Source organism: Diabrotica undecimpunctata, chromosome 2 (assembly GCF_040954645.1).
Source record: "Diabrotica undecimpunctata isolate CICGRU chromosome 2, icDiaUnde3, whole genome shotgun sequence".
NCBI lineage: Eukaryota > Metazoa > Arthropoda > Insecta > Coleoptera > Chrysomelidae > Diabrotica > Diabrotica undecimpunctata.
Genome location: NC_092804.1, coordinates 58,984,170 through 59,007,887, shown reverse-complemented (window position 1 = coordinate 59,007,887; position 23,718 = coordinate 58,984,170). Strand labels below are relative to the sequence as shown.

Genomic DNA, 23,718 nt, shown 5'->3' with positions numbered 1-23,718 from the left:
CGTCAAATAAGTTACTTATATCAGGATATAAAGTAGACATACGTTTACAAGATTTTTAAAATATGAGACAGAATTTAAGATAGAATGTACTTACAAGTAGAATATTGTTGTTGGTCGCATAGTCTATTATTCCACGGGTTCACCTCTACTTCCGATGGAACTACAATTGGGTTATGACTGGAACTGGATTTCGAACTGGATGTACTGGACCCCAATGTAATTAGTTGTAGTGGCGATTTTTCCACACTGACAGTTTTTTTTTGAATGATTCCTCGAAGGAAACAAGTCAATTCAAAAATTCCTCAGCTCTCCTTCTATCAGCAATCAGAGGAACTCTGCTACTAATATCCCACGTTCTGACACCAAATTTTGTTATGGAATACTATGCGTTTATTTCTTCTCCGGACTAACTCTTTGTTTTGGAATTAAACAGAATATATTGACATGTATAAATTTATTATATTAGAGGATGAAAATTACACTCTGTTTGTTATTTCTTAAAACTATGAATATATAAGTTCTGTTATCTACAATTATTTAACGATGTTTCTGGATGGATTTGAGTACAAGAGATTGGACTCAAATATTAATATTAAAATAGCAAATACGGATAGCTTATCGAACAAAGAAATAAGAGAAATAAATTATTATTATTCCATAGATACGAAGTATTAGGTGAATAAACTAGCGAAACTTATTTATTCTAAATAGGAAAATATTTATGAAGAGTATTGATTCTGATTTCTAACAGCAAATAATTATTAGTGATTATACATGAGAACTTTTCATAATTGTAAATAACATATACCAGGTGACTAAAAACTATATAGAAATACATAGATACTTTAATTATCTTACATGTGAGTAGGTAGGTACATTACACAATATTAAATTGATAAGATTTTAAAATAATACTTTCCATGGCAAACCAATTTAAAAATATTCTTTCAATATTTTTTTGTAGACCATGATAATAAAAAATAAAAAAATGTGCGGTAAAAATCTCGTAAATAACAAAAATATCGAGGTGTCTTTATCTCACATTCGATAGACACATTCACACATTCGTCTATATTATGATTGCACATTTTTTATGGTAATTATTATTTGATTATTAATTGAATTTATATATTTGTAGTGCATTATATGTAGGTTTTTGTTTATGTAAAATAAAATTATGTTTCCACTAAAAACGTATCAACCTGATTTCAAATGTCCTTAGCTCTCAGTTTATCAGCGCTTAATTCTGGGTCATGTCGAAATATATTTTATGTGTGCTTTTGCTGTCAACTTTGCTTTTCCTAAAAGGTGTTGCTAAAACAAGTATTAAAGAGAAAAAATCTAAAGTATACTCTGCGAATCCCGAGGAAAACGGAATTTATTTTGAGGGCGATATCGTATTACCTGAGATGTCCTTGCGAAACGGCATAGTTGGGGGTATATTTAGATGGGATAGAGGAATCATTCCGTATGAGATAACCGGGAGTTATACTTATAAACAAAAGGAAATTATATATCGCGCATTTGCCACGTTTCATAAATATACATGTATCAAGTAAGTTTATAATTTGTTTAATATTTATAGGCAACATTTTTTACGTTTTAAGAAATCGCTGATAAGTAAAAAGACCAAATACTAAACATTAAAAGTGTATGGCAATCATCAACCACAAATCTATGACAGAATAGACTAACATACAAAATAAATACAAGTAAAACTTGTAGACGGCATAGAAACAGCATGGGAACACCAGAAACTTTTAAATTTCCAAAAATGAAGCTTTCCAGAAGCTTTCCAAATTTCAGCAGCATCTGACAATTCCAACAATTTAAATTGTTGGAAGTGCATTCTCATGATCTTTCTAGTTCTTTACACATAAAAAAAACCTTAATTTTTTTTACATAAGTTTTTATAATAACTTTTTTATATACGTGTATGATTATCACATGTTCTTTTGCTATGCTAATTTTGTTAATTTGTAAACTATACCTATGGTATAATTTCACTATTTGAGAGAGTGAGTCATCGTTTAAAGGCCCAGAAATGCGGAAAGCTGTTTGGAAATCCAGTGACGTACACTTACTGTTGGAACTTTGATTGATCTCCAACAATTGTTCGGGAGAAAGCTTATTAAATTCCTTTCCCCGTGCGTGTACAGTACCAAATATTTTAGGACCATGGACTGTACAAGAGTTTCCTTCGATATAGATAAGCAGACTTCACGGCGATGGTTCAGTATGTGTTTGGTTTTATAGGGGTTTGTACTTAGAGAAAAATAAGCGTAACTAATCGATACTACACATTTAATAACGAGAAAATATTTACAAAGGCACTATTACTAAATAAAGAGTTCGCTTTAATAAATTGTTCATTTTTATACCGGCGTTTTAGGGGCGCGCGACTATAGAGAAAACTAAATGCACTTTTTTACCGCACTTTTGACAGTCTGTCAAATACAGTCTGTCGCATAAGATAAAATTCAACATTTGTGGAAACGAAAAATAAACTGAAATTAATATAAAATGTTGTTTTTACAACACTTACTTTTATTTTAACGTTAATTATATTTTATTTTTCAAATATTAATGTTCGAAATAGGCCACAATATATTTATTTACAAGTTTTTACTGACGTTTCGATCTCTATATCCAAAGACCGCTTTCAAAGATATAAATGGTAGTTAAATTTATTTTATTTGTTTATTATTATATATTTTTATAATCTTATATTGTTTATTTTCTTTTTTTTCTATTTTTAAAAACGGAATAGAGATCGAAACGTCAATGTATTAAACATGTAAATAGATATATTGTGGCTTATGTCCAACCTTCTCCCTAAAAATACAGAATGCCACAAACAAGCAGCTATAGAAAAATAAATATATCTGTCATTTGTGTGTTTGAAAACGGTCTCTTTATAGAGATCGAAACGTCCGTAAATTAAACATTTGAATAAATATATTGTGGCTTATTCCCAACATCGTTTCTAAAAATACAGAACGACAAGCGAAAAGCCATAGAAAATAAATAGTACTATCATTTGTATAATTGAAAACGGTCTCTGGATATAGAGATCGAAACGTCAATAAATAAACATATGAATAAATATTTTGTGGCTCATTCCCTACATTCCCCTAAAAATACAGAATGCCACAAACAAAAAGCTATAAAAAAGAAGTCATTTTGCAGAAAGTTTACTGATGCCAACCGGCTGTCGCGGAAGTTACGCTAAAACGTCTTTTGACGTGACCCGTCCTTAAACAGTTACACAATAAATTTTTTTTTAAACAAATTTTAAGACTTTCCTCACCACCCCAGAGGTATGTCTTGTGGCGCGATACTTTTTTTAAATGGGTGTTCGCCAAGAGCCATATTGTCTTATTAAATAAAATGAACAAAACACTTAAACAGTATAAAACAAAACAAAATAAAATCCTATAAAACAAAATAAAATTCTATAAAAACAAAATAAAAATAATGTTTGATGTGTTTAAACACAAACACTATACACACTTACTATGTTATTCTCGTTTTTTTTTGTTTTTGGTTTTTTTATGCTGATGTTCTTATTAAACTATTAGAAAATATTATTCGCTGTCTAAACATGAAGATGCAGTGCTGCTATCGCTGTCATTATCTTCACCACCTGGTGTAATTATAATTGGCTCTAGTAAAACTTTGATATGAGTGTCAATCTAGTTAGAGCTAAATTTTGAGCATTGATTCTTTGTATGCAATCCCCTTTTCTGTAAGCCATTCTTGAACCCTCCCTTTCAATTTCTTTAATAATCACCTGTTTTTTTCAACTCAAATTAAAGAAAACCATCATCAAGAAACCCTGTATCACTTCCTATATGGGTGACGATTAAACGCCGTCCCTTTCCTGATGGAGCTTTTAATCCTGTATATCAGCCTTCTATAAATGCTTCGCATTTACTTTTGACATTTAAATCTTGCCAAACTTTTCCAACTGTATGACCTTTTCCAACCTTGGTTAATCCAGGTTTCATCCAAATAACAAATTTTGCGTATTTCTTCTAAATATTTTCTTCTCCGCACAATAATTTTATTTTTTTCTAATAGCATACTTTTTCTGTTGAGTTTTACATATCGAAAGTTTATTTCACGCATGGTCCTGGTTCAGAATCTACGAGATATCTTGGGTAAGGAGTCATCGTTTTCGAGCTCTTGAGAAATATTTTTCAGTGTTGGAATTTCATTCGGAAAATAAAATGAATGAATTTTTCGACGTATAATATTCTTTGTCTCGTCATCCAAAACAATGCTTTTCCTACCTCTAGTTTTACCTTTTTCTTGCTTTTTATTTTCCGATGTATTTTTAAGTACACGATAAATACAGCTAACGGATACTTTTGTTAAACTGCTACAAATGTCGACCGCTTGGCTAACATTTAATTTCATTTTTCTGCCGACAATTGCTTTATAAACGTTTCGTATTATTACCTTCTCTTCGGACGTTAACATTTTCCGTCTCTTTGGAATCTTTGGAATCAACATCAGAATTTTGCAGTCTTCTCTTGGAACAACTCGGTTTTTCGTCCAACTCCAATAAAACTCAAACCAAATAATCACAGAATATAACTAAACATTTACTATAAAACGACAAACTATAACACTCGTATTATCAATAACACGTTTTATCAATAACACAAACTTATCGCATAAAATACCCTACTCTCAGATACGCCAATGTAAATAACCTATTGTTGATGGGCACTCGCTCGACAAAAACTAGTTTGACGGTTTTCTGTGGATCTGAATTGAAACGGGGTTCCGTCGCTAATTCCAAAGTTGCCAAACGATTGAAAAATATTGTTTTAAAATATCGATTTTTATTTTATAAATTTAAATATGTAACGAAACGGAACATATAAATAAAATTTATTTCATTACAATTTTGTGCTTAACTTTTACTATTGAAAAGATCAGGTTTTTTTGTATTTTTATGACGGTAATAATCGCTGCATGGAAGAATACAGGTTTTGTATGACCATAATCACTACTTGTGAACAAGAATTCGCTACACTGTTCGACAACTTCTGGTCAAGTCTACTATAGAGAAGCACAAATAAATATACTACTTTATATATTCTGTAATTTCTTATGAGGAAACGCAAATTGCAATCGAGAAAACAGGCAGTTTTCGAGGGCCGCTGTGTACATTTAAATTTGAGGATATTCCGCGTTTAAACTATGATATCACTCTTCTAAATTGAGGGTTTCTACTTTAGTTTCAATTAATTGTTTTATACAACTTTAACTCTAAATGTCCAGTTTCGTAAGCTTTTTCATATTTTTAACATCATTGACTGCTACATGTCTTTGTAATGTAACACACATTTTTAACTTCTCTATGGATGTTTGGTTTCATATTGTTCTTTTTAGATGAACTGATGATGCTTTCTGAGCAGAAAGCGAAACGTCTTCAATAAATAGATGAAGTAGCCACCTTCTTAGTCTTTTATTTCTCCACTTTGACCGAAAAACCCACCACTCTTCGAGTGTACCTTAGTTTATTTTGGATTGACGGTCGTACTCCTTTTCTCTCTTTATATGTATATATATATATATATATATATATATATATATATATATATATATATATATATATATATATATATATATATATATATATATATATATATATATATATATATATATATGACATTAAAAAAAAATTGGTTAAAATGGGTTTACAACTTCAAATTTTATAGAGGTGTTTCCAATCTAAATGGGTCACACTGTATATATATATACAGTGTGACCCATTTAGATTGGAAACACCGCTATAAAATTTGAAGTTGTTAACCCATTTAGATTGGAAACACCGCTATAAAATTTGAAGTTAACCCATTTTAACCAAATTTTTTTTTAATGTCATGCAATAAAAGGTTTATTGCGGGACAAAATATGAAATATTTAGTTAAATTTTCAGGGCATTCTATGATTCTTTTTCTTCGTCGAAAATGGAGAATTTGTATTAGCGATTTTTTTATTAAAAAAATTTCTACGCCACTGGATTTAGGGTGGCCTCAAATAGCTATGACAAAAATTTCATTAAAATATATTTATTAATAACGAAGTTATAACAACTTAAAATTTTAAAACTCACTAAGCTACGAGTCAAAAAAGAACACCCTGTACCAACAGATAACCATAAAACTAATTATTTTTCAAATAATTTTAATAATAAACCACTACTAGACAAAAAATGTTTAAAATAGCATAAACATTTAATGCAAGTAAAGCACTTAAAATCTGTCCCAAACCCTTCTTTCAGTGCGTCACTAATTTTGACATAATATAGGATTTTAAGAATGTCGAGAATTATTGCATGTCATTTTAGTTAAATTTGACAGTTGCAGGATCGTAATCCCTCTTTTTCTAATTAAGAATAATATAATATTTAAAATATTTTTATGACAATAAATACAAAATTAAATTTTCACTGTAAAATGTCTGATAATACTAACCTAGAATGACAATTATTTTATCAGTTGACGTTGTGAAAGTACTGTCAAGATCAAGATCTTCTGCGTCAAATTATATTTATGCTCATCATCGATTGGATATCTATTTATAATAGAGTATTCTAAACTCCAACCAATTATACACCCGTAAGTAGAATTAGCTTTACGATAAATAATTTTCTAAGTTCTATGTATAATAATCACAGACTCACGTTTTTTTCTGTCATTTCTAGCTTAATGTGTTAGAGAGAATTCGATCAACTATGAAGCACTGAAAGAAGGGTTTGGGACGAACTATACATTATTATTAACTTTACATGCTACAACTTAAATCTCAGTTGCCATGACAACGATATTACTGTTTGACATTATTTGTGTCATACAAATTGCAGTGCTAGCATAAATTTATGCATAATATCTGCAAATTATACGTCTTTTGGGAGATAACGATAGAAGTGCCAGGGAAGTTTGTACAATATTTAATGACAGACATGCGGATCTTCCAAATATTAGCTGCGGTACGGTAAAATAAATAGAATATTTAATGAATATGGTGCAGTATCAAAACTAATTTTAAAAAATAACCCATTACAAAGAAGAAGAGAAAATGATCAAATCATTTTAGATCATTTCAGAAATAACCCTAATGCCAGTTTAAGGAATGCCAGTTTATATTTGAATGTGCCTCGAGAGAGTATTCGGCGATGTCTTAAGATAAATAATATTAAACCTTTCAAACCAAAATTCTTACACACATTACAAGAAGGCGACGAAGCAAAACGTTTAGAATATTGTTTATGGGCCCAAGGGGAATATTTAAACAATATAAATTTTCTAAAAAACGTGTTGTTTACCGACGAAACCACTTTCACTACAAATGGAGTGGTATCATCACAGACTTGTCGCTATTGGACAACAGATAATACCCATTGGGTAATAAACTATAAAAGCCAGTATTCTCAAAAAATCAATGTCTGGTGTGGTATACTCAACGAGCGAGTTATTGGTCCTTTCTTTTTTGAAGAAAACTTAAACTCACAGAACTTTTTAGAATTTTTAAACACCGAGTTGTGGGATGCTCTTCATGAGCTTCCAATTAATGAACGATTAAATTTGTATATCCAGTTAGATGGGTGTTCTGTCCATTACGCCAGAACCGTGAAGCAATGGCTAAATGAAAATTTTCCGAATCGTTGGATAGGCCGGGGTAGTCCGTTGATAGATTGGCCACCCAGATCGCCAGATCTCACAATTTTAGACTTCTTTCTCTGGGGAGTTATCAAACAAAAAGTTTACCAAACCCGTGCAAGAGACGTAAACGAACTTCGTGCAAGAATTCGACACGCATGTGCAGAAATTACTCCTCAACAACTAAGAAATGTAATTAGAAATATTCATAAACGCTACGACAAATGTATCCAATTATATGGTGGATTTGTAGAGGCAACTAGGATTTAAACTAAAATTATGTTTCCATGTTTCTGTTAATACAGAGTGTTTTTTTAACGTTAATACAGAGTGTTTTTTTAGTGAGTCTTTAAATTTTAAGTTATCATAAGTTTGTTATTAATAAATATATTTTAATAAAATTTTTGTCATAGCTATTTGAAGCCACTCTTAATCCAGTGGCGTAGAAATTTTTTTAAGAAAAAAATCGCTAATACAAATTCTACATTTTCGACGAAAAAAAAGTATCGTATAATGCCCTGAAAATTTAACTAAACATTTCATATTTTGTCCCGCAATAGACCTTTTATTACATGACATTAAAAAAAATTTGGTTAAAATCGGTTAACAACTTCAAATTTTATAGAGGTGTTTCCAATCTAAATGGGTCACACTATATATATATATATATATATATATATATATATATATATATATATATATATATATATATATGTATACATGTACATACTTTTAATGTTTATATTATATTTAGGTTCATTCCTCGAAGGTTTTATGATGACAATTATATTAACATTACTAATGAGGATCGATATTGTTTTACCTCAACAGGAAGAGTATCAGATGGAGAAGAAATTGTAAATTTGGGTAACCCATGTTTTAAAAAATTCGGAACCACTATACACGAGTTAATGCATAAAATTGGTTTTTGGCATGAACAAAGCAGAACTGACCGAGATGACTTTGTTGACATTTTTAAACAGAATATTCGAAAAGGCAAGTATTTTAAATTATATTTTACATTAAATATTGTATTATTATGTTTAATGAGAACATGTACATGAGGACACATATAAGCTTCCTAGCCTGCCAACCTAGGCTATAGCTCTCTTTTTACTCCATAAATCTAGAAGGCTTGGTTATTCTCCTACCTGATCTAGTTTGAGGTTGAATCTCACTTTCACTACTATCACTTGAACTGCATGATTATGGAAATTGTTATCAAGTTTGTCTGGTGATGTATTTGACATATTTTTATAAGATTCTCTATAGGCAATTCTAAACTAGGATGCAATTCAGGATGAGTATTAAAATGATGTGGGGAAGATTTTATAAACGATGAGTTTCTTCTATATTTATTATTTTCGAAATCCTTTACAGTATATGACCTAGGACCCTCATGTTTATCTGTAATTGATGCGGGCACTCAAACCCTGTCTTTCTTAAGCATTATACTTTTCTACTAAAATGCATTTCTTTCTTTGACCTGTCTATCATAATAATGTTTCCTGTCTACGTTTCCTCTTTAGGTTTGTCCTCTAAGATTTTATTGCATACTGCTAATATTGTTCTTAACAGTCTGTTATTTACCAATTCTGACAGATAAATATTTATTCGTGATAGCGACGAGGTCCTATATTCTAAAAGTGCTAGCTGTACAACATTACCAGAGTCATTACATTTTTTATTTTGCCCTTACAGGTCATATTAAAAAAAAGCTTTCACAACATTTTTTGAATTCACAACTGCTAAATGGCATACTGTCTGCAACAAGACTGCTAGAAATACCATGTGTTGAGAACAGATTTCTGAGTTTATCACCCACTTCCTTTGCTCTTTTACATTCCAATGGAATTAATTCAAGCTAATTGCTGTAGTAGTCGATAACAGTTAAATAATCGTGGCCTGCTAGTTAAATATATCTGCAGCTACTTTTGCAAAAGATATGTCTGGTCTTTCATGTTGCAATGATGGTTCTTTTTGAATATTGTGAGTATATTTTAAGCAAGTTTTGCATTTAGAAACAAATTGTTCTAATTCAGAAGCTAGCTACGGCATTTTTCTAGCTCTAGACTTGGTTTTTTTCTATAACAAAATTTTCTACATGTAATTTTATTAACGTTATAGATCCTAACTTAAATGGTATAAACAGTTTAAAATTATTATATAGAAGATTACCAAAAACATGTTATTTCTTATTTTGTAATACATTCCAACTTCGAGACTTATTTTCCCCTGTTCTGGCCAACCATTTTCACAATTACCTATTACTTGCTTTAAAATCACGTCTTCACCTGTTGCATCTTTAAGTTCACTTATCCTTGCTTAAGAAATAGGTAATTTAATTTCTACAGAGTAAACAATGTCTAACATGTCTGGATCGTCTTTTACTTTATTTCTAATAACAGATCTGGAGAGTAAATCTGCAATGTACATATATTATTTTGTAGGTAAGTAGGTTATTGTGTAGTCATATTTGAGAAATTTTAATTTTAGTGTTTGTAATTTATTGGTAAGTTTACAAATATCTTTGGTGTATATGCTTACAAGTGGCTTATGGTTACTTTTTACAAAACTTCTTTTACCATATATGAAATGATAAAACTTACTTAGACAGAAATTTATTGCAAGATATTCTTTTTCTATCTGTGCCCACTTTATCTTTGTTTCCGTCAAGCTACCGGTTTTTTATTCTGCAACAAGCAAACACCACAATACCATTTTGACTAGCAACGGTTTGAACTTCTATTGGTGAATTTTTATCAAAGATCTGTAAAGTAGGTAGTTAAGCTATAAATATTTTTATTTTTGACAAACATTGTGTATGATCAACAGTCCATAACCATCATCATCATCATTGGTGCTACAGCCCTATAAAAGAGCCTCGACCTTCCCAAGTCTATTACGCCAGTCAGTTCTATCCATTGCCAACTGTTGCCAGTTTGCTGCGCCTATTTGTCTACCATCCTCATCTACACCATCCCTACATCTGAGTTTTGGCCTACCCCTACTTCTACTTTCCACAGGTTGCGACATAAGGATTCTTCTAGGAGGGTTGTTCTGCTGTGATCTTGCCAGATGCCCTGCCCATCTTAGACTTCCTATTTTTATAAAGGATACTACGTCTTTACCACCAAATATATGTTTATATCTGTGATATATCTCGTAGTTGACCTCCTTCTCCAAACACCATTTTCACAGATGCCACCGAATATTCTTCTCAGGATCCTTCATTCAAATATAAGCAGAAGATTTTCATCTGCTTTGGAAATGGCCCATGTCTCCGACCTATATGTCAACACTGGTTGTATAAGGGTTTTGTATATGGTTATTTTTGTTTTTTGGCTTAAGTTTCTGCGTCTCATATGTCTACTCAGTCCAAAATAGCATTTGTTTGCTAGGGTTTTTTTTTTTTTTTTTTTTTTTTTTTTTTTTTTTTTTGGTGGTAAATCTTCTAAAGACCGTACCAGGCCGTGTCCCCGTTAAGGATGACCTGGCCTGAGTTGGATTCAGGGTGGAGGGATCCATCCGCACGCAGTCCCCCCAGAGGAGTCGTGCTCACAGATACACCCATAGCTCCCTGCCTGCCAACTAAAGTCCACCCCCTTTTATACAGGCTACTCATGCGGTAGGTCCTCTTCAGACCGGTGCATCGCATGAATAGCCCATCCCCTCTCTCTCTCTCTCTCTCTTTCGCCCTCTCTCTCACTCTCTTACCTACCTTTGCTGTAGATTCCTCTCCAATATCTCCTTCTTTCTGACAATTTGAGTTACTGCCTCCAATATTGCCTTGTACTCAGTCTCTCCTCTCATTGCTACCTGCATTAGGGTATTTGTACTTACCCTACCTAGCTTTCTGTACAATTCGTTTCTGTCCTCATCAAATCTTCTGCACTCGAATACACAGTGCTCGGCCGTGTCAGCCACTCCACAGTCTGTGCAATTTCCATCCGCAACCTTCCCTATCCTTTCTAGATAGGCCCTGAAGGAGCCGTGCCCTGTTAGGAACTGGGTGAAAAAGTAATTGGTGTCTCTGTCCCCGCACTTCATCCAGTCTGCGATATTTGGAATTAATACCCTCGTCCAGGCCGCTCTATGCTCATTTGTCCATTCTTCCTGCCATTCCGTTATGCTCCTATTCCTGGCTATTATTTTCTCCTGCTCATCCTTCCCGTAGGTTTCTGCCCTTTCTTTCACCATCAAGTGGATGGGTAACACACCCGCGATCACTTGTATGGCCACCGTTGATGTTGTTCTGTATGCACGTGCTACCCTTAGTAGTGCTTTCCTTTGGGCGTTCTCTAGCATTCGTCTATATTTCTTGATGTTAAGCACTTGTTGCCATACCGGTGCCGCGTAAAGTATAGTAGAGTGGACCACTTCCATTAGAATTCTCCTTTTGGCGGTCCCCGGACCCCTCACATTGGGCATTATCCTTGTCAGCGCCGCAGTCCTCACCTCTGCCTTGCTAACGACATATTTCACGTGCTCGCCAAAAGTTCGCCTCGTATCTAGGACTACTCCCAAGTACTTCACTTTTTTGGCAGGTACGATCCTTTCTCCCTCCAGGACAAAAACTATATGGTCTCTGGCCCTCGGACCCTTGAGAATCATAGCTTCAGTTTTCTCGGCCGCTAACATGAGATCTCTGCTTCCCATCCACGTCTTCACTTTGTTGAGGGCTCGATTCCCTCTCTGCATGATTGACCAGTTTTCATCGTGTTCCACCAGCACCACCAGATCATCCGCATATGCTATTGCCTGTACGCCGGTGCCCAGGTCGGTCTCCAAAATCTCGTTGTAAAGAACATTCCAAAGCAATGGCCCCAGTACGGAGCCTTGCGGCACTCCTGTCGTGGTTCTCATAGAGTTACCTCTCGCAATGTTGATGCATCTATCTGTGAAGTAGTTCCTAACCAAATTCTGCAAATAGGAAGATATCCCCAAGTCGCCCAGTAGTCTGACGATAATTTCCCAGCTAGCGCTATTAAAAGCATTTCTTATATCAAGGAAGAAAGCCACCATCCATCTGCTCCTACATATGGATATCTCCCTCTTGATCCTGCTTATAGCCTCTACCGCAGATTTCCCTTTCCTGAACCCATACTGCCGGTCGGATATGCCACCCCTCTCCATTATTTCCCTCTCTAGCCTTGTCTTCACAAGAATCTCAAAGACTTTGCCTAAGGTATTTAACAGGCATATAGGTCTGTACGCCCCGGGCTCCTCTAATTCCTTTCCTGGTTTAGGGATAAGTATGAGATTTGCCGTTTTCAGGTCTCCTGGGAACTCTTGTCTTCTTAGCAGGTTGTTCATAATATCCTGTACCCATTGCACTTTATCCTCAGTGATGGTTTTTATTATCTCGGGTACCACTCTATCCGGTCCAGGCGCTTTTCCTGCTTTGAGCGTTTTGCCAGCTTCCGTCACCTCTTCCCTTGTGAATTCAGTCACCGGTGTCTCTAATTGGAGTGGTATAAATCTTACTTCTTCCCTCTGTGGGAAAAGAGCCTCAGCCAGTTCTTTCCTTCGACTTTCCTCGATCTTAAAGAAGCCTCCTGTCCCTTTAAAACTCTTGACAACTATTCGGTAGGCGTCTCCCCAGATATCATTTTCAAGATTTTCGCAAAGTTCTTTCCAACATCTCCTTTTTTCGCCTTTTATTTCTCGCACCAGCTCTTTCTTCATGGCTTTTAATCTTTCTACCTCCTCTTCCATCACTCGATGCCTCCCTCTGTCCCTCGTGACTTTTCTTCTTAGCTCGATGTAGCCTCTTCTTATTTCTTCAATCCTCTCCGTCCACCAATAGGGACGACTGTTTGTTCTCCTTCCCCGCGGACTGCACCTTTCTGCTATATCTTTTATTTTCTCGTATCCCTCTTCGAAGTTTCGGGCCTCACCTTCCATTCCTTGGATTTCCTCTTTAACTCTTCTTTTGTCAAGATATTTCGACCTGCCTACCTCCCTTGGTTTTGTTACGTTTCCTCTAATTTTAAGCAAAATGTATTTGTGATGAGTGAATATTTCTCCATCCAGAACGTCCCACTCTGCCACCTTTCTACTTATCGGCGTCGTTGCCATTGTGACGTCAATATGTGTCTGACTTTCTCCTCTGACGAAGGTCGCCTTACCGTTGTTGAGTACCACCAAATTTAGAGTCTGGATAATCTCATTCCACATTTCTCCCCTCTCGTCATTCCTTGGCGCCCCCCATGAAATAGACTTTGCATTCAGATCCCCAGCAACGATTAGTCTTTTTTTTCCTACTATGGTTTCTGCTATTTCCTCTACCAGATTCTTATAATCTCCTAGTGGGATATTAGGGGAGATATATGTCGCCACTATTGTGACGTTCCCAAGATCCTGGATCAGAAATCCGGCTTTCCTCTGGCAGGTGTTTACCCCCAGCTCTCTATTTCTAATCTAGACTGCTACATCTTGCCTTTTGTCCGTGATCCAGCCTCCTTGGGCTGTAATATTTTTATTTGGCTCGGACACTATCAGCAGGTCCGCTTTTAATTCCTGTCCCCTGATCCTGAGCAAATCATGTGCCGCCCTACATCTCCCCAAATTCACCTGCACTATTATCAACCCTTTAAATTCATCCCCCGTAGAGTCGAATTTAAAGGCCGAATCTTCCTCCTACCGGCGCACTTGCGCCTCTTCCCCTAGAGTCTCTTTCGGCTACGAGCTTCCTGAACTCAGGACAGTATTCCGAGTCTGTCCTGTGGTCCTCGCTGCAGATTCCACAATGTGGCGCATTGTTGCATTCACTGGCGTTGTGCCCTTCCTCCCAACAGTTCAGACATTTGTCCCTTGCAGCCCTTTCTTTACATTTGTCTCTGGTATGCCCGAAGTGCAGACACGAGTAGCAGCGTATTGGTCGGTATCTGGGTGCCATGACCTTACAATTCACCAGTCCTATCAGGACCTTTCTCTGCCGTATCAGTGCATCAGCTGCTGTTCTACTAGCTTTGACTACTACCGTATCTCCCCCAAACCGTCCCTCTTTCCTATTGCAGATTTCAATTGATGCTCCTCCCTCTCTTGATCCCACAGTGTTTCCCAATGCCCTTATGACTTCCCCATCTTCCAGTGTTTGGTCAACGTCGTGTATTAGCACCAGCTTTTCCTGAACTTTCGAGTTAACATCCAGGCCTGTTTTTGACGCGATCTGAGTCGACAGCTCCGTGATTTTTTCCCTGGGTCCTATCAGCTCCAGACGTAGGTCTCCTTGTGCTGTCTTTCTCATCTTTTTGATGTCTACCCCGCTGTGTTTTACATCCACTTTCTGTCTGACCTCTTTTACCATATCGGCGTACAACTTCTCGCCCCCTTTGATGGTGATGTTTCCTCTTTCTGTCCTTCTTCTGCAATTTGAAACCACCAGTGTAATCTCCGCTTCAATATTCTGCAGGCCATATTCCAGCGCCTTTCTTAGTTCTACCCAGGGCATGTTCTCTCCTACTACGCAATAGAGATGTTGCTCGCTCTTTCCCTTGTTCCCTACCTCCTTTATGGCCTCTACTAAATCCATGGCGCTTGTCAAGCTGTTTAATCCTCCCTGTTCGATCGGGATCGTGTAAGCGGCATTTATGGTTTTTCGGCTCCTTCCTCCCCTCATTTCAGAGGTAAACCAATTTAGGACATAGTTTGTATGATCCTTACCTTGTTCTTTTACTAGTTAATCCAATCCCGTGTGGCTTTGTGTCCACTCCGCGATGTAGTTGTCTACTAATTCGTTTTTCTCTCTTTTATCCAACGCAATTATCACATCTTTGTTTCCTGTTGGGACAATTTCCCTTCTCTCTGCTGTTTTTGTCCTTTTAAAGCCATCCTCCGGCCATTCTTCATTTACATATTTCTCGTATTCTTCCTCGCTCATACCTCTCTCTAAACAAGCGGCAATCTCCCCCTCCATTCTTTTTTTCCTCCTTTCCATGTCCTTTTCTATGTCCTCTATTTCCACTTGGACACTCATGTCCCTTTTCTCTATTGTTTCCATTATGAGGATCTCAGGTTTTTCTTGGTATTTTTCCATTTTGGTCTGTAACGACTTAGACATGTTGTGTAGGGCCGTTATTGCAGTCTTAATTTCAACCTTGGTTTTTACGTGCTCCTTTGCCATGTTGAGGAGTGCCTTCGATTTCTTTAGGACCTCTTCCACCGCCTTTCTTATCGCGCTTAGTTCTTCACTTTCTCTCCTCTCTTCTACAGCCTTAGCTTCTCTTAAGTCGTCCATATTCTTACTCTTTTGCTCTTCGGTCCCTGCCTTTTTTCCGATTATCCCGTTCTCTCCCAAGCTATCAGTCCTCGCAGGTGATTCACCTATGGAGTCTCTTCTTCCCAAAATCTCCGATTCTCTCTGTTCATCAAACTGTTTCCACCCCGTGTCCTCGTGCCGGTCGTCATCGTTCTCCTTGTGTTTTTCTCGTTTCGTATCCATGTATGTTCCCACGTGTCGGGAAGAATAAAGGTCCAGCTGGACAGTGCTCCCTTATCCAGCTAAGGCATTTATCGCCCCGGGAGGGTGCCAGGTATCCCGGGGGCACCGTTTGCGACTGCTTTCCGCGCAGCCATTCATCCCTTGGTCACGGTGGCTCACGAGCCGGGATTGCGGGTTTTTTATCGAGGTGCGCTCCTCTTGATTTGCCTCGGTTTTCTCCGGTAGCAGTGGCAGCAACGCTCGTATACCGCCTGGTGTTCCTCAGTGTAGCTGCTTACCCTACACTGTGGGGAGAAAGGATAATGGATGGATAAGAAGTGGGTGATGCTATCTGATTGTACTCGGAGTTCAGGTCTGATGTATTTTGGATATTTTGGTCGTTGACCATTTGGTGACTGTGATTTATGCCGTAGACATGGAGGGTGGCAGTGAGGGCCTGAGGGCCTTCAAATTTTTGTCAGGGATTAATACAATCAGATGAAGGATTTTGGGTGGGGGGAGAAGGCGCAGCAATTGGGAATGATTGCTGCGCCTTTCAGCGTCCGGCGGCGGAGTCCGGCGACCACCCGGTGCACCGACGCCGGACGCTAATTTGGACTGTTCTTGGTTTCATTGGTCGTGCTCCCCTCACATTAATAGAGACCAAGACCAATTACTCGGCCTTCCACCACGTCGAGGTCATTCCACAGTCCCGGAAGGTGTTTGCTAGGGTTACTCTTTGCTTGATTTCTTCCATCGTGACGTTCTCCTTGGTGATCAGGGAGCCTAAGTATGTGAATTTGTCCATCCACCACTTCAAAGGTAGAATTATTAACCGTGAATTGGTGGCCGATGTTTCTGGCTCTATTGTTGGGTGTTGATGCCATTATCTTAGTTTTATCTTCATTTACTTGCAGGCCCATATTTTTGAGGCGTTTGACAAGGTGGTATACATTTCTTTTAGCTTGCGTGTTGTGCGGGCAACTAGGTCGACATCATCTGCATATGCCAAAATTTGGGATGATTTATTAAAAATGTTTTCTCTGTTGTCTATTTGGACATCCCTGACCGCCTTTTCCAGAGCTATGTTGAAAAGGAGACACGCCAGCGCATCTCCCTGTCGTAGCCCAACATGCGTTTCAAATGCCTGTGATTGTTCGCCCTGTATTTCGACTTTGCAAACAACTTTACGCATTGTAGCCTTAACCAATCTTATCAGTTTATCGGGGATGTGGAATTCATCCATGGCTTCATACAATTTATTTCTTAGGACACTATCATAGGCCGATTTGAAGTCTACGAAAAGATGGTATGTGTCGATATTGAATTCATTGGTTTTTTCCAGTATTTGCCTTAGCACAAAGATCTGGTCTGTTGTTGATCGACCAGGCCTAAAACCACTTTGATATTCGCCAAGAAGCTCCTCTGAATATGCACTCAGGCGACCATATAAAATACTCTAAAATATTTTGTATGCTGTATTAAGGAGGGTTATTCCCCTATAGTTTATGCATTCTAATTCATCGCCCTTTTTGTGTAGCGGGCAAACGATCCCAATACACCACTCTTCTGGGATTTGTTCCTAATTCCAGGCTCTCAGTATGATTTTATATATATATGATTAGTCAGAGTAGCACCTCCACATTTAATAAGTTCCGCGGGTATACTATCACTTCCTGGAGATTTATTAGTCCATAACCAGTGAACAATATTTTTTATTCGATTTCTTAGAGGTGTAAGAATATCTGAAAGATTAGGCAGGAATTTAGTTAAATAATTTATCTTCCCTAATATCTTTAAGAGTTCATTTTTATTTTTAGGTTCTTCAAGGTGTACTATGGCCTGAACATACTGAGGGTCTGGTTTAACTCCACTTTCAGAGAATATTTGACCTACATAACTAACCTCTTTTACTTTTAATTGCACTTTTTTATCATTCAATTTTATTCCATACTGTCCAGCTCTTTCTACCACTTCAGCAAGAATCTTATCATGTTCTGCTTCATTTTCACCTGGAATAATAAAATCATCAAAATGGTGTTATAAATGTAGAATATTTTGTACTGTCTCTATCCAACTAAATATGGTAAAATCCTTATTTTAAATCTAAAACATTTATGGAATAGATAGAATAGAATACTTTCTTTCACCTTAGTTTTGACCCTAATTCTTTTATGGTAGAGGGAATAGATGAGAACAAACATACATATTTAAATGTAAATGATCTAAATACAACATTAACTTATAGTACATCCACTAATAATTTTCCAACATAAACATGTCTTATTCTGGTATCAAAGAGACCGCCTTTCAAATCAAGGTTGTCAGACATATTTCCTAAAATTCCTAAGGTTATATTTAAAAAATATTCTCTATTTTCTATTCGTTATTATTCAATTGCTAGTCAACGAACGACACTCTTAAAAAATAATATGAACTTATTCTCAAAAATATATATATAAATTAATTAACTAGGTACTAATATTTCCATGGACTCTTCACTAATGAATTAAAGCAACCGTGAACTTTGTATATATTACTTATATTCTAAGTAATTTTCGAATATTGGCAACATTGTAGTCTGGAGAGAATTTGAACGTTCGACGTTGCCCTGTTGGTGAATTTAGCGGTAATACTTTTATAGATATAATGATCGACTTTTAAGAAATCAGACAACTTTTAAGAATCCAAGTTCTCAAAAACGGTTTCAAGAATTGTATTATTTTTTTCCAAATTTCATTGATTTTATACCTTACCTGGAAACATGAAAAATTGCAGATATATTAATAATGGTATTAAGGTTATATTCACTAATTTTAAACTCATGCATTATGGCAACAGCGCGAAGCGCAAACCAATAAATTCTAATGAACACCTGTTGTCTGCTATGCGATACCCTAAAATATTTCCTATTGCAGAGGCGGAGGCTTATAAGGTATAGGTAATATAAGTTATAAGTAATATTATATTTTTCTAGGATGGCATTTTTTAAGATGCATCAACTTCTGTGTTATCAATAAATAATGACAATTATGTTAATGACAGCTCTGAATTAAAAAATAAAGATTTGCACGTACAATCCCAAAGAATAGTTTTAAATATGTATGAGTGATTGAAAAAAGAAAATATTGGGATGGCTGATAATGCAATTGTTTCGAGAATTCATGTATTAAAAAAATCGGGTATAAGACGATATATACAATTATTAAATTAGGCACAGTTACAGATCATTCCTTAAAACGAAAGCGACCAAATAAAAAATTGGGTAGGATTGACACTGCTGCAAAAGACGTTATTCAGCGAACAGTTTACAATTTTACAGGCACACTGACGATTCTTTTCAGTCCTTCTAATTAATTTCTTTACAGCTATCGCGATGCATCTTGAACACTAGTATTCATTATTATACAGTGTGTCGCATTTAAGATGAAGACAACTCTATATATCAGCTACTAAAATACATACAGATTTGACATTTTGCACAGTCATACATGTTGTTAGTGCACATTTTTTTAAGATAGTCATCTGAAATTTAAATTTTAAACGCGGCTTACTGCGAATCCACAAACAGGGTAAATTTTCGATATTTTGCTTCGCGTTAGAGAAATCGGAAAAACTTATTTGGAAAAGTTGTTCCACTTATTGTAAACGCACATACCAAATTTCATGACAAAATTCGCAATTTTAGTTTTTCAGTATTATTTGTAATCTCGATCCTAAATCTACAATTGGCTGTCTAAAGATGCATCTCGGGACAGCCAACTGTCCGTTTTAGAATCCTGACTACAATTGAAGAGCTTATTTCCAAAGTGTCTTACATCCATATAATGAAATCCATGAAATTACAGATTTTCATACAAATTTAACATACAAATTATACAATTTTACAATTTTCATATGCACTTTTAAATGGTAAATAAGAAGTTGTTTTAGTTGTTTGTTTTTTAAAGTTTAAAAAAAGAAAATTTAAAAAATCGAAATTTTGGATTTAAGACACTGGAAATAAGCTCTTCAATTAATGAAAAAAGTAAAAGTGCGAATTTTGACATAAAACTTTGTTATGTGGGGTTAAAATAATATTTGGAACATCTTTTCCAAATAACTTTTTCAGATATCTCTAACTCGAAGCAAAATATTGAAGATTCACCCTGTTTGTGCATTAACAGTAGGCCGTGTTTAAAAATTAAATTTCACTTGACTATCTTAATTGCTGGATAGACAATGTTTTAAAATTTTCTGACAGAATGAGCCATTATTTACAGATAATTGTAAAAAAATATTATGGTTTATGTAAAAACTAAATAATAAGTCCAATATTCTTATAAATCACTAAAATTAACAAGCTTTAATTTGAAAGAATTAATTTGTTATTTATTCGGTGTTGTGAGCCCGCTCCCATTTGAAAAAAAAACTGATTCTGTCCTTTGAAGAGTCCTATTCAAAAATGCCCCGTTTAAACAAATCGAAGGTTGAAGGGTGCCGGACATTTTTGCCGGAAACAATTCAAATTCAAAAGATCACCTTTTTCTGCTACGGAAAATATTGCTCCGATTTCTCACCAAAATCAATGTTGATACTTTAGTTTAGATACTCTTGAATCTCAAAAATACTCATTTACATATTTTTCAAGCCTCGAAAATGCATATTAGGTATCGCATTTTTCGGATTTTAAATCGCTTATATCTCCAAAACTATTAACTTTTGAGAAAAATGACATAGATCTTATTTAGAGTCACCCAAAAACCTAAAAAATATTTTTTGGAGCACAAAAGGTGATATTTTGAATTTGTTTAAAAAATTGTTTAAACAATTTCTGCCCAAAAATTGAGAAATTTTCCTGAATATAATTATGTAAAAATTAATAAAAATTATATGATTTTTCTTGAAATATGCATTTGATAACTGATCCCTTTTCTTAATTTCCACGCCAATGGTCGGCATCGACATCAAAGAACCTCAAAAGCCGACGCTTGGCAAATTGACAATGGAAAAAGTATACCATCATATTTTCTATATCTACTAAATAATTAACCCATTCTGTTTGTTCATCCATTTTCACTATTATATCCCTGTTTTCAAGGTCATCAAGGGCTAATTTTAATTTTGGTTTTATTCTTTTGGACCCTCCTACAAGGACTTACTAACATGTTAGCATTATTTTTTAAAATAATCTAATATTTGAAGGATGCCTTACCAGTGCTTTGAAAAATATCTTTGTTCTGAGTTATAAATTTACTGCGTTCACTTTTATTATCATTTATCTCATCTATCTTTTTTATCAAACCTAACTTGACACATGAATTAAGGCTTAAAATTGGCATACTGTCGACATCGACCAAGACAAACCTGATATTATAGAATTCACCTTTTATTAAGCGTTTTAAGATTACTTGACCTATGGTATTTAACTTATTGTGTACCATGTATAAATTCCTTATAACTTTCAAATATTTAAGGTATAAAATTTTTTTAGCACGCTCCTGGCTATGCATAAAATTCTTTTTAAAAGTTGTTTACAAAAACGTGTTTGCGACGCATTCAAGAGAACTGCGTAATAAAATAATTCATATTTTAGGTTTTAAAAGAGATGGTATACCACCTACAGCTGCGTCATAACTATCACGTGCATGTGCAACCTCATAAACTCTTTGATTAGTACTAACAGACCTAGAGGCTACTCCGGCATTAGTTAAATTAGGAAACTTGCATGCTACCTGGACATGATTTTTTGGTTTATGACATATTTTGCATATTTTCTTGGATCATGTCTCACACATTTTAAACAATTGTAATCTTGATTGTTAGTTATTTGCACCTATATTCCTTACAGCACGATTTTTAAAACTGTTATTTCTTCTGCTTCTTAGCTGTTAATTTCCATTTCTTTCAATTCAAACTTGCTTACTTCGGCTGTTTTACAGTGAGTCACTGCTTGAGTCAACTTCAAATTTAGAATTCTTAATAATCTCTCTTACATTGTGTGGCAATACCACTCACTATTTTATCACGGACAAGTGAATCTTCTAGAATTCCAAGTGAATCTTCTAGTATTCCTAACTTACATAGCTTGGCTAACATTTTAATGTCTGTCAGGAAACTGTCACATTCTTCATCTTCACATGGACTTCTGTTAAAGAATATATCTAACATATATTTCGTTCCGAAGTGCAATACTCCTCATCTGCTTGTATTACTTTATCTTACTTTTTCTTTTACATCAATAAACTTTAACGTTCTGAAAATGTCTTGAGCGTCTTTGCCAGCTAAATTAAAGAAAATTGCAATTTTGGTTTCGATATCTTTGTTACACGGTCCAGTTGCCGTTAGATAGTTAGAGAAACTACTCATAAACTTCTCATAATTTTGACTGATATGCTGATCAACAACACCTTTTGGTGCCTTGGCAGACTCCATTTCATAGATTCGTTACAACTGGATTCACATTTTTAGGGTTCTTATAGACCTGACATCATCTATTATTATGTTTAATGAGAACATGTGCATAAAGACACATATAAGCTTTTATATTTTATTTGTGGTACTTGACAACATCTAACTTGATGTGATCTAGTCAACCTGTTGACTGACTGATGACATGTCTGCCTTCACTGCTAGTGCTGCTAACCTAAGCTATATCATACAATATACATACATGTTTAATACCAGCCTTTAAGCATAGTATCATACATCCTCATTAACTTAGCTCACGAAGCATATGCTTACCTTCTCTGTCACTTATTTAATAGCCGGAGTGATAAACCTGCTTTTATGCGAGAAAAGCAGCAATGTCCATTCTGTCAGACGGCTGCAAACAACGTATTATCCAAAATGGGTGGCTGAATACAAACTTAATAACGCAAATGAGAAGTGCGGTGTTTTAACTGCCGATAAATCCCACGATAGAAAATTTTGGTAAAAAACGAAACATATAATGAAGGTTGCTAATAAAAGAAAGATTTATCAAAAAGAAATAGAAAATGTCCAACTCATTGAACATGACAGGAATATATGAGGCAACAAGAAAGGAAAAAGCTTAAAGACCCTTAACCCAGTTTAAATAGTCACGATATATCTTTTAAAAACTTCATAAAGTAACAACAGATCAATTAGCTTACTAACTCTTCCTAAACGAAACACTGAACTAAAATTCATAGAAATAAAAGGAATAATTAAGTAAAAGTCTCAATTTGAAATAAATTATCTCCAGCTATCTTTTATTATTAAAGAACAAAACCAAACAAATGGCTCAATGAAGAATAGCAAAGTCAGCCTGTGTGTGAAATAATTAAAAAAATTGTGCATATTCGCCAATACCTGGATCCTTTAGGGCTCTTTAACAATTAATAGAACAGCGATAGCTAAAAGTAATTTTAGCCGGGTAAGGACCCAGACTGACCCAAAACCATCGACTAATCTTTCTCCTATGCATGTTTCCAAGGTATACGAAAGACTCGTCGGCCAGGATCTCATACTAAAATAGTTTGGTTCAGATTAGGTAAATCATGCACCTGTTAAATTCTCAGCTTCATAGGATATATACAAAAGGAATACGAAAATAAACGAAATAAATAACAAGGTTTGCAGTGTTCGACCTGAGTGCCGCCTGCGATACAG

At 35.3% G+C, this 23,718-nt stretch overlaps 1 protein-coding gene across 1 annotated transcript in view; it reads left to right on the top strand.

The window, feature by feature from the left end:
- Positions 1-1,234: 1,234 nt before the first annotated feature.
- LOC140434608 (hatching enzyme 1.2-like) overlaps positions 1,235-23,718 on the top strand; it is a 34,625-nt gene continuing 12,141 nt past the window's right edge. Inside the window, exons 1-2 of the mRNA XM_072522994.1 lie at positions 1,235-1,555; positions 8,434-8,675. Coding sequence (XP_072379095.1) covers positions 1,254-1,555; positions 8,434-8,675 — 544 coding nt within the window. The 5' untranslated portion in view covers positions 1,235-1,253. The remainder of the gene's footprint in view (positions 1,556-8,433; positions 8,676-23,718) is intronic.